At 38.1% G+C, this 13,334-nt stretch overlaps 1 protein-coding gene across 30 annotated transcripts in view; it reads right to left on the bottom strand.

Annotated features, from left to right (window-relative positions):
* LOC136850546 (CAP-Gly domain-containing linker protein 1-like) overlaps nucleotides 1–13,334 on the bottom strand; it is a 673,714-nt gene that overhangs the window by 459,028 nt on the left and 201,352 nt on the right. For all 30 annotated transcript variants that reach the window (XR_010856646.1, XR_010856647.1, XM_067124161.1 and 27 more), the window contains 2 exons: nucleotides 6,837–9,811; nucleotides 3,918–4,042 (listed from right to left, as the gene is read on the bottom strand). Coding sequence is in view for 28 of the 30 variants with exons in the window: in XM_067124161.1 (XP_066980262.1) it covers nucleotides 3,918–4,042; nucleotides 6,837–9,811 (3,100 nt within the window). In the remaining 2 variants the exon portion in view is untranslated. The remainder of the gene's footprint in view (nucleotides 1–3,917; nucleotides 4,043–6,836; nucleotides 9,812–13,334) is intronic.

Raw genomic sequence — 13,334 nt, 5'->3', positions numbered from 1 at the left:
TCCCAGTGGGCAGAGCCTCCAAAACATCCCCCCGGGTACGGAAGCGGATACAGTATCTGGATGGTAAAAGGAGCAGTTTGTTCTATGTTCGGGTGCTTTTATATATAGTTTCACGCTATCGAAAACAGGAGGGTAACGTGTGCTGTGTAACGGGAGGGTGGATAGCTATATGCATGACAAAGAGCACGGGCACGCGCGCGCGCACACACACACTATATAATATACTGTATGTATATGTACAGGTGTATATATATATACACGTATGTATATCAAATATGAGGGAGCCATTAGAAACACCAATATGTGGAAAATACAGGCTATATTTCAGAGACCAAACTGTCTCTCTCCTCAGGCAAATAGTGTATGTGTGTATGTATGTATATATATATATATATATATATATATATATATATATATATATATATATATATATATATGTGTGTGTGTGTGTGTGTGTGTGTGTGTGTGTGTGTGTGTGTATGTGTGCGTGTGTGTGTGTGTGCAAATCATGAACCAGTCTAAAGGACGAATCCTGACATTTTCACCGCAATCACCGCCGTTGTGGCTATTTTCACTGATGACCTACATTCCCTTACCCCGAAAATAGCGAAGGCATATTAAAGGTTCCTAATCGTTAGAGGACTCGCCGACGTCGGAATCAATAGCAGGTGCTGTCGTCCACATTTGCAGGCAAAATCCCAAGACCAAGGTTTTTCGTAGCCCGGGAGGTTCAAGAAAAAGGAGAGAAAGTTTTTTTTTTAAAGAGGTTCTCGTTAGCCAGGATTTAAACGGGTTGCATTCGTGTCTGTACGGAATGAAAAAGATTTGAATACATTTTGTTTTGATTCCGTCGAAGAAAACACTGCAACAGAGTTGCATGCAATTGTGTAAGGCGACCCACATATTATAGCCACATTAAATGTGTTTGTGTGTGTGTGTGTATATATATATATTTATATATATATATATATATATATATATATATATATATATATATATATATATATATAAATATATATATAATATATATATATATATATATATATATATATATATATATATATATATATATATATATATATATATATATATATATATATATATATATATATATATATATATATATAGAGAGAGAGAGAGAGAGAGAGAGAGAGAGAGAGAGAGAGAGAGAGAGAGAGAGAGAGAGAGATTTCATTCATTCATGCATAAAGAAGAAGAGAGAAGCCTTGAACTAGCACTTAGGGCCTAATACTTGAAACGCCTCTGGCTACAGGGCTAGCCTGAAGGGGAGCAGCGCATGCGCAAACCGTGAACATCACCACCTCCCCCTCCTCATCCTCCGCTCTTCGTCACAAACAAAACCCCAGGGTATTGGTTTTGCTCCTTCCTCAGGGCCTGTTATTCATTCCAAGTAAATGGTCTGATATTATTCTATGTTAAAATTCACACTCTTCAGACAAGTGTGCCCGAATTATTGTTTATTTTCTGTTTCCTATTTCCACGCTCCTGCTTATAAATCACTATAATTCATTGGTTTATCAACTTTAATTCTTATTTTTCCCTGTGAGTGCATGTTCCAAAAGAAATATTAAAGCAACTGGCCGATCATTTTTAGTTTTCTGAAAAGAAAACTATTGTGTCGGCTTTCTGTCTGTCCGCACTTTTTCTGTCCGCCCTCAAATCTTAAAAACTACTGAGGCTAGAGGGCTGCAAATTGGGATGTTGGATGGTTGGATGGTAGATGATCAACATACCAATTTGCAGCCCTCTAGCCTCAGTAGTTTTTAAGATCTGAGGACAGACTAAAAAAAAAAAAATTGCGGACGGACAGACAAAACCGGCACAATAGCTTTCTTTTACAGAAAACTAAAAGTGAAGCCAAAATTAATGTCCCCAGCATGTATAATGTATAAAATAACAATGATAAAATCTCGTGCCTTGGTGAAAAGTATTGAAGTTCGTTGGCCATAATACTCCGGCAAATCTCCAGAAAATAGAAAATGCCAAAAATAGTGAGAGAGGGGAAGAATGCAATCACGATTTTATTCATACCGTGGGTAAGTAGGATCAAATCATGGCAGATGCACTAAAATTACACCCCAAGTTGAAGAGCATATTACTCTCACGCTTCCCTAAAATGATTAAATATTATGACGAAAGCTGGGAGAAAGGGCGCTGGTGACTGGTACAATACAAGTACATACGCTACCGTGGTCTAAAAGCGATGACAGGCAGGGCAGCCGATTGAGACTACAAAGTCTACCCCAAAGCCAAATTAAAGTCCTTCAAAAAGAAGGCATCGTGCTTACCCCATACAAATGGGAAAAAAACACGTTAAAAGAAGAAGAAGAAGAAGTTAAAAGAAACTAACTTTCACTCCAAGACTAACGACATGCATGAGAGAGAGAGAGAGAGAGAGAGAGAGAGAGAGAGAGAGAGAGAGAGAGAGAGAGAGAGAGAGAGAGAGTGCTAAATGTGCACTAACAATAGCATTTATGCGTGGTCTAAAATAATGCGATTAATATCCTAAGTATTGATGACATATGTCTCATTTTACCATAACTAAATAAATAAATTAATTAATATAACTATATATATGACACATGTCTCATTTTATATATACATAAATAAATATAAATTAATTATATATATATATATATATATATACATATATATATATATATATACATATATATATGTATATATAAATGTATGTATATACATATATAAAATAAAGGTTGCTCTTAGTAGATGGAATTCTATTATAAGAGAAAATATTTTATATTTATTTTACTTCATATATTATTTATCTATCTATCTATCTATCTATCTATCTATATATATATATATATATATATATATATATATATATATATATTAATATTTAAACCTTCCAAATTAATGATAATCCATTACAGAAAATCTCTCTGTCGCAGTCCCAGTCTCGTCCACACAATTAATTAAGACATGGTACATAAAGGGATTAAGTCGGGGTGGAACAACGTCTCCTTAGCCTTTAGTTAACGCCGCCTTCCAAGGTCTTTCAATTCTCTAAATTCTCCTTTACTGTCATGCAGACTAGTCAGGGTCTAATCAATGCTTTTAACATGCAAGGGGGGTAGGGGTCACCTTCATTAATAAGCTAATCCAATCAGAAGGTTAAAAAAAAAAAAAAAAAGTCTCCGATTTTCAAGAACATACTTCATACCTGCCTGTTTTTAAGTCGTAATAGCATCTTATTTATGTACATGAACAGATGCCAAAGACCAATTTTACCGCTAAAACTAATCGGGCAACACTGGAGACTAATTACAACTCCTCAAACAAAAACAAAAAAAATCATGTCGGACATTCTCTGCTATTTGCAATCATGCACATGTCAGTAATAATGATAATAATAATAATAAAAATAATAATGAACAGAAATATCTATAATCCCTGAATTCTCTCAGTTGTATATCCAGGTTAAAATGAAGATGTAAAAATGAATGGAAAACAAGTACAAGGCATCAGAAGTACGTGTCATATAATTTCTGTAATCTCAGTCATTGTCTATCGGCTGAGATATACTGTACTGTGTACACTGACTTGAAGACAATACTTTACAAAAGTCTACAGTGAACAAAGTACACAATACAGTAGTCAGGCTGAGATATACTGACTTGAATACAGTACTTTACAAAATTCTACAGTGTACACAGTACAGTAGTCAGGCTGAGATATACTGACTTGAATACAATACTTTACAAAATTCTACAGTGAACAAAGTATACAATACAGTAGTCAGGCTGAGATATATATACACTGACTTGAATACAATATACTCTACAAAAATCCTACAGTTAACAATACAGTAGTCAGGCGGAAATTACAGCCACGTACTCCGCGATCCTCATCAACCTCCCAGTCATACTCACTGGATTTGTTAGATGCGATGGATTGTTCGGGCGTCGATCCGCGACTGTACGGCCGCGTCGGGTCGGTCGGGAGCGAGTCGAGCGATGGCGCTCGACTTGTTCGGTTGCTTCGAATGCTCGCAGAACTGTTGGGGAGAGCAGAGAGAGAGACACAGCAGGAATGAATAAGTCAGGACACCTGGAAAGGCAAGGTTACACCTCTGACTGCATATTCTATCTCAATCTTCAGAGCACAGGTTTTTTCTTTCAAACCTTTTGGTGGCGCATATTCTATCGTCAGGGCGCAGGTTCTTTTCAAACCTTTGCATTGGTGGGACAATTGCATCAAGGTTTATTTGGTAAAACTGAATTAGACTACTACCAAGCAACCTCTGGTCCGGTGACTATCAGTTTGCTTGCAAAATGGGCGCCGTGTTTGATGCCAGCCCCTTCGTGATGAACGTAAAAACATAAAGGAAAGACGGTAAATATCATAAACACAAATATATATATATATATAAAAGATATAAATATAAGCAAAAAGCAGTGATTGCTTCAGTCGCCGACCGGCGGGAACCAGGCCGCGGTAGTAGTCTTCAGTTTTACTGACATAATATCAAGGTCTCTAATGCAACACGACAATAAGTTGGATATGAGAGAGAGAGAGAGAGAGAGAGAGAGAGAGAGAGAGAGAGAGAGAGAGAGAGAGAGAGAGATTCTTTAGTCAGTCATAACAATACCGGGTCCATTTTCTATATTACTACATATTGATCCCTGAAGAAAATGAATAGGACCTTGCTTCATCATAAACTATTTTACTTTTCAGAATTATACAATGACCTCAATCGCACAGATATCAAGAAGAATTCTACATTAATGCATTATTAAATATTCTATCTCCTCATAAAGCTTCACCAATCTCATACATCCGGATGATAAAATGATTATTCCCTCTTAGTTTTCATTTTTTAAAAATAAAACAAAAAATTTGATCAAAATAGACTCCTCTAGCATCAGTGATTGTTATAATTCTGAAATGATTTATATACAGAAAGCTGTTAACTAAAAATCCACAGCTGAGAGTCGTACACTCATTTGCGCTTGGGGTCAGGAATTCTGTTTACATACTTATTTGTCCTTTTGCCCAAATAGATCCACTACCTTCCATACAATGCAAACATTTTACATATTTCTTTTGAAATTAATGGATCATGTTTATATATGCCTTGAATTATATTCATATTCTTACAGAAGCTCAATGACATTTTATTTCTATCTTTTTTTGTCTCTGCCCTGTTAGTTATATGATTGCTTTCATTATCACGTTCTCTTTTTCAGGTTTTTTTAATTTGTTTTGGCCAATATAATAGTTATCACACGACTTACAATTAACACGTTCTCTTTTTCAGTTCTTTTAAAATTTCATTTTGGCCAATATAATAGTTATCACACGACTTACATGGAATCTGATACACATATCTTGAGTACTGTCAGGAAAATTCGTTATTAGTACATATTTCTTTGTTTTATCTTTCTTATGTATGCGTCATTGACTTCCTTTCTTTCTTTAAATCTTAAGACGAAAACCCTTATGGACAAAGTCAACAGGCTACAAACCCAAGAGAGTTTCAAGGGGAAGTCAGCATGCAGAGAGAGCTAAGTGATAAGGAAAGATGATAAATAAATACGAGGGAATGGAAAATATAAGACCAATAAACCTGAATTCAGGAGATTACACAACTGCACCACATTTTAGTTGTAGCCAAAATAAAAACAAGTAAAAAATGCAACGGAGTTTCCTCGACGCAATCGAGTTTTCTGTACAGCGTATAATGCTGTATGAAATTCTCTGCCACGGCCAGTGAAACTTTCACCCAGCAACACAGGCCACCACCGGTGGGTTGTATTTTGTGTTGTTGGCACCTATAGAGGTGCCAGAAGCACGATTATGGCTAACTTTAACCTTAAATAAAATAAAAACTACTGCGACTAAAGGGCTGCAATTTGGTATGTTTGATGATTGGAGGGTGGATGATCAACATAACAATTTGCAGCCCTCTAGCCTCGGTAGATTTTAAGAACTGAGGGCGGACAGAAAAAGTGCGGACAGACAGACAAAGCCGTCACAATTGTTTTCTTTTACAGGAAACTAAAACCTAGCATATCGAGTAGGATTAAACCTGATACTCGAAAGTGACACGCTGTTTACAGCAACAGCCTGCCCAGTGTTGCAAGCAAAAACAGCTAGGTCAGGTAAACAAGCAAAGATGTTTGGCCAAAATCGTTAAGTAGCTGTGGGATATCTTTCAAATGATTATTTTACGATAGTACAAGCAGGTTTTTTCTGTTGTTGTAAATTTCTACTTTATTTCCCTACTCTTTTGTGCCACTTTTAATGCATTGTCTTCCACAGTCGTGATATTTCAATTTCTTGCCTGTTCCTAATTCTTATCTATTTTATCATCAGTTTTATAAAAGAAATCTTTTGTAAGAATATGAGAATCATTCAATGCCTGTATCAACTTGATCTAGTAATTTCATAAAAAATATATAAAATGTTTAAATCATACGGAAGGTAGAGATCTGCATGGGAAAAAGGAAAAATGAGTATGCAGCTTCATCCCTGCGCCGGTCAAGTGTGGATTTTTGGTTTCCACCATTCTGTAGGTTTGTTTGCACTGTCCTCCTAGCATATATAAAAAAATTTCTACCACTATGTGACAGTCCTTTGTCAATAGCTTGGAAATATAACTGAAACCAGTCAGGATTTACACCCAACCTTTAATTTTCTCAGTGGTAATGTGTGTGTGTGGTGTGCTCGTGTGTGCGTGTGTGTGTGTATTTTAATAGAACTGAGTTGTTGTGAATCTCGGTTGCAAATCTGGTCTACTCACATCTCATGACTACAACTCTACATTAATGAAATATGTTAACTCTTACCTCCTCTTCCTGTCCCCTCTTGCCTGAATGGCTCGCCTGGCTGCATTGGCAGCAGCGACAGCCTGCCGTTCTCGACGCTCCCGCCTTTCCCGTCGTTCCTGGCGGATACGTTCAGCTTGAGGTGATAACTGAGCTTGTGTTTTCAAGCCATCCATTAAACGACTTTTCACCTCCTTTATCTTCGGTCTCACTTTTTCATCCTTTTGCCCTTCGGCTATCTTATTCATTACTTCATCCCAGCGATTCTTGCGAGGTTGTCGAGGTCGCCGCGCCTCGTCGGGGGTTGGCTCTTGAGCCTCCAGTAGGGCCTTGAGCTTCGACTGTACATTTTTCTTGGGCATAGGGGGTGGAGGTTGTAGGGGCTTTCTTGGCTCCTCTTTCTTTTTAGGGGGTGGGGGTCTGGACAACCAAGGTTTGTCATAAGTTCGGGCTTTTGGTAATGGTGCTTTCATTCCATCTTCACCTCCTTCCACAGAAATGCCAGAATCAGTTAGTTTGTTATCTGTTGTTGCTCCTTCAGTGTTAGAGTTTGTCAGAGGACTTACTTTCACATCATCAGCTGAAGCAGAACTGTTATTTGGAGAGGGTGAACATTTATTGTCTGCTGGTGAAGGTGATCGATTTTGATGCTCAATTGGAGTCAAGTCCTTAGATTCTGGCCGGAGGGTGCTGCACGAGCTTCTGTCTTCCTCATCCAGCACAGTAGCCCCAGCCTTCTCATCAAACAACTCATCTTTTAGTGAATGGTCATCAAACGTATGATCATGATTTGTGCTGTCATCTTGTGCATGGCTTGGATCATCCAACAAGGAATCATGCATATTGGAACTACCTTGAGCCTCTTGAACTGGCTCTAAATCAGTTCTTGTACTTTCATCTTCAGCATCACGATCTCGTGGATCAAGGTCTGAATAAAAACCTGACGAATCCATTTCAGATCCATGAGGATCATGTGCTCTTCCAAGTTCTCTATGACTATGATACAATTTCCCATCAATTATTCTGGCAGACCTATCTCTAGCTGCAACACCACTGTGGTGCTCTGCCTCACCTTCATCATCAGCTAAGCTGACATCTGCTTCAGTTAACCTTTCAACATCAATAACGCCATGGAATAATCGGACATCTTCAGTAGGTGAGGAGGCAGTTCCAGTCCCACCTTCTGAGCGTGGGTCACACTCAGCATCACCTTGATACCCTTGATCTAGGCTACCTGCACTTGTAGTCATAGCTGCTGCAGCATTACTCCAAGTAGCTTCAACTTCTGGTGGTACATCACTAGCTGATGTTGCTGCTAGTAAAAGACGGGTGGTAAGCGGTGCAACCCGTCTGCCCATTGCTGGTAATCTTGACAGGTCAACACCTGCAGGCACTTCTCTAAGCTCAGGTATAGTGTGGCATTCGTCTTGAAGAGTGATTTTCCGCAGTCTCTCTTTGGATTCTGCAATATTTCTACTTTTATGCACTTCATCCTCTTTTTTCTGTAATGCTTCCATATCTTCTTCATCATGTTGAAACTGTTCAGTTTCAGGAGAAGGATGAGGTCTTGTTGGTGAACTTTCACCAGAGGAGCTAACTTCTGCTGATGTCCTTAACTCCCTGATAATTGCAGACACATCATTTTTAAATAACTCCTCAACACAGAGTGCGCTTGGATCTGAATCCCATCTCAGAAGTTGGCTATTAGCTGGTATATTAGCAGCAGCTCCTGCAGGAGCATCTCCATCACATACTTCATCTTCTAAAGCTGCTACATCTTCATCTGAAGGTGATCTTCCTAATGATGCTGAAGCTGTTACTGTGAAGTCAGGCATCTGATCTGGTGTTAAAATACCAAGAGATGACTCATCACAGGTGGCATCTTCAGGAGATCCTAAACTAGCAACCTCTTCATGGTCATCTTGAATAGATGGTCTTTTGGCTTGTGTACATTCGTGTGGTTGCTGAAGAGATCCTTGACTCTCTGGGGAATCTGGAAGAGAAGAGTCACGTCCTTCAATTGTAAATGTGGCACTCGATGCGTCAGATGGCCGGCGCCTAACAGCATTGGCTTCCTGAGAATGGGTAGAGGACGGCATGAAGCCTTGCCAGACCTGACCTTGACTGTTTTTGTTGTTTATGGAAATTGCCTCATCACTTACAATATGTTCAAGATCTAGGAACACTTTACCAGCAGGCGCAAAAATACCATGGCCAGGACGACATGAAAAATATATTACACCATCTACTGAGCCATCATTCTTACCAACACCTCTTTCAAGCTCAATCCCACACCAGTCTCCTCCAGCAAATGCAGTTCGTCCATAATACCGTAGAGTGCCACGCTCTACTCCACCAACAACAACTCGTCTGCCAACAGAGTCTCGAGTCAAGTGCGATGTTGTTGGCTCTGCCGAAGACACAGAGTGAAGAGGACCTTCCCAACAGGAACGTGGCCCATGTATACTCGTTGAAACACGAAAATTAAGGCTAAGGTCACTCACATCCTCATTTGAACTTCCGGTGATTTTTGCAAGTTGTTTAGAAAAAGAAGACTCAGTGGATGCTCTGAGACTTTTAATCGAGCTTCCTTCTTGAGCCTCTCTTCCCCATAATCGTTCTTCGTCTGACCAGCTTTCGGTGGTGTGGTAGCTTAAGCGACCGCTACCTGAAACGGGTCTTTGGGCACGACGGTTCGGTGACTCCGCAACTTCTGTGTCGGAGAATCGAGAGATTTTCGATGAAGGCAATCTTATGCGAGGCAGAGAGGGTTGGGAGGTGGGAGAAGAGGAGCGAAGCACTTTAGAACTGGAACACAGATGACCAGGAGCCTCGAACAGATGAGATGATGTTGTTACTTGAGAATGGACTGGAGTAAGAGGGCTGAAGCCAGGCTTAAACTGCACTGGGCTAAGTGGCAGAACAGATGGAGTTGCCGAGGTGGGCCTGGGGAGGGCCGACCGTCGCACCGTTGGGATGCGACTCTCGCCAGGGGCCTGCAAAAGAAAAGAAATAATAATTCATTATTAAAGTGTTCATTCAAGTGCTGATATTTTTTTGAACAACTTTAAAAAATTATGCACTCTGAAAACACATATACATGGTGGGTCTCTAAACCAAATATTGTTCCAAAAAGGAAATTATTTTCCCTTTACTCTTTTATATGGATCACATCAATTTGAGAAGACAGTTTTATGATTTTATGTCTTCTATAGATCGGTTTGAAGGTATGATCGGGCCTGGGAAAGCTACGTATATAAATGAAAATTCTGCATCGTTATGAATAACAGTAATAAACTTTACAACGAATACATATGCGCGCATGCACATGCACACATATATATACATATAAATATATGAACATATATGTATGTAATTGTAATAGCCAAAATGCAGTCTTACCTTTCTCGAATTCTTCGGGTTTTTTTGGATACACTTGTCATTACAAACCCTCAAGATCCAAGTGCAAGAAATATGAAGAAATTCTGATGCTGAAACGAACCTGGCTAATCAGGACGAGGTACCTGACCACGAGAAGGTCGACAATGGTACCTCGTTCTGATAAGTGGACCCGGGTTCGTTTCCCGCACATCAGAATTTCTTCATATTTCTTGCGCTTGGATCTTGAGGCTTTGTAGTGACAAGCGTATTGAAAAAAGCGCGAAGAATGCAAGAAGTTAAGAGGGCATTGTGGCTACTGCAATTACATATGTATCTGGTAAAAAGTGACCAATAGATTCTACATCACACACACACACACACACACACACACACACACACATATATATATATATATATATATATATATATATATATATATATATATATATATATATATATATATATATATATATAATATCAATGGAGTCAGTTGCCACAAAATTTACACTTGCATAGGCCTCAACTATATACAAAAAATGACTAAAGAAGAGAAAAAATATCTAATGAGTTATGCATAACTAAAGGCTAATGAAACTTATCATTCACCCTCATTTCTCTCTTTCCACATCTCTCCATCCAACGATTGTGGTGACTCACTACAAATATCAGTCGACTGACCACCAGGTAACCAATTCACTGCTGAAGTCAACAGAATCATAACAGGTCCAACAGAAAACGGAAAGTGTGCTCCGTCCTCTCCCGGGATTCAAAACCGAACTTTCTTGCTGGCAAGGCATACCAACACATACCATATAAGAGTAAGCAAGAACTACTGAGGAGTGCTTAGATTTTAAATTATGCAATGAGCATATTATTTGACTGTACAAACTCTCCAGTCAATGAACACTGGAACTCGTTGCGTATGTATTGCATATTTCTAAAAAAAAGTCAAGTGTACCTTAGTTTAACCAGACCACTGAGCTGATTAACAGCTCTCAAGCTTTATAACTGTATGAATTTTAATTTTTCCTCCAACTAAAACACAAAAAAATGTGAAACATAACGGTGCTGAGGGTTTTCAATCTCTCCTTATTTAAATAACAAGAGGGTCCTTATTCAAATAACAAGAGGGAAAACAGGGTCGAATCTTGTTGGAAGAGAAAGAGACGGGAGGACTGGGAAAAGTGATATATATCATCTAATCAGGATGATCTTACCCTAGAAAAGCAACCGCTTCAAATATTGTATCTCACTCTTCATACTGAAGGTATTCTTTCTAATAAACATTGAAGACAGAAACATTTCCATCCGCCGTGTCAAGTTTAAGTGCGGTAAAACAGATATCTTTTCCCACAATAATAAGTATCACATACACCAGGATTCTAAAGCATTTATTTTTGTTGAGAAATATTGTGTACAAATTAAAAGCAAAAAATTAAAGGTTGTATTTCTTCCGTTTTCAGATAATGTAGTTTGCCCACTAAAACAATTATACATATCAAAAAAATTAAGACTGTATTTCAACTTCATACCGTTTTTAGGTACAGCAAGCGTTTTACCCTCTAAAATAATTATGCATACCATATATTAAACTAGCCATTTCATTTGTTGAAAGGGAAACAGGCATGTGCATTCATATTTACACAGACACGTTTGTGTCTACACACACACACACACACACATATATATATATATATATATATATATATATATATATATATATATATATATATATATATATAAATAATATATATATATATATATATATATATATATATATATATATATATATATATATATATATATATATATATATATATATACGCATACACACACAAATATAAACAGACTATAATAAACACGACAGCAAGATTCACACACCCACATTAGATGTTCAAGATGTATTCCATACGAATCTACAAACCACTGCAGCGTAAAAACAACGTGGATAAGCTACATCAACATGAATAACTGAAATAATATATCAACTAGCAACCAATATAAAAAAAATACAAAACCATTACAAAAAGTTGGCAAGAAAGAGAAGAACTTTCATTTTACTCCGAAAGCATAGCAATAAAAAAAAAAACAAAGAGCCCAAAGACACATCACTATATAGCACTTTCACGAACGAAAAAGGTTAACCATATTGGACTAAAACAATCTCACTTTCCAACAACAATTAGGAACAATTCGGTTCCTACGCTCTGATAATAGCAGAAAGATTCAGAGTTGCGCCGCCGTGAAGACGAATCCGCCACCGGGACACGATTAGCAAATATTAGCAGAATATCTATAGTTGCTGGAAACAATGGAATGGGTGAGAGCAAAACTGGAACGCCCTAACGCGCGCGCACGCACGCACACAGATACACATACACACACACTCAAATTTCAATAACGGGAATCTACCTCAGCTTGGTCCGCAAAATATCATTCAGTGCCTTCGGAAGGGAGAAAAACAACGCATCTTTTAAATCGGCCCTGGGCGAAATAAGGGCATTTACGTTAACCGTCCAATGGATTTTGTTAAAACTACAGGAAAGGAGTCTGGAGAGAAAAAAAAAAAATTTCCGTTTTGAATGAGTATAAAACTTTACTTCAACAACGCTCCGTCTAGCAAAACATTTTCGCGTTCATTAATTTTTTTTTTTTTTGTATACAAAACAAAAAATTTTCTCACTTCCTTTATTAACGTCTTTTCCATGCTATTTTGTTTTTCTTAATTTACCTGTTTTTAAATAATGGCCAGTCGACGTTACTACTGCAACTAGTAACTAATACACTGTAGCCATGAGCATTCTTAGTAGACTGATGTGTCCAAAGAAAGGACACATCAATCTCAAATGGGCCTTTCGAAAAAAAATAGTTAAAGTAAGCGAGGCAAATTCCTGAGAAGTATTTTAGTATTGCACCAGCCCAGGTTTTTTGGCCATGCCCAAGATTCGGTTGGGTTGGGTGTGGAAAACATAATAGAGATTATTTTCAAGAAAATTCTATCGTTACTTTTTAAGATATGGCGTCCAGCTTTTTTTCAGGGAAGGATCCCGGCACTCGGTTACATCTCGAGGAAAATGCCAACGGGAATCATCAACACCAAAGAATCCTTCCATTTTATGAAAGGAGCTACGCCATACA

Source organism: Macrobrachium rosenbergii, chromosome 22, assembly GCF_040412425.1.
Source record: "Macrobrachium rosenbergii isolate ZJJX-2024 chromosome 22, ASM4041242v1, whole genome shotgun sequence".
NCBI lineage: Eukaryota > Metazoa > Arthropoda > Malacostraca > Decapoda > Palaemonidae > Macrobrachium > Macrobrachium rosenbergii.
This window is presented reverse-complemented; position numbering and strand designations above follow the sequence as displayed.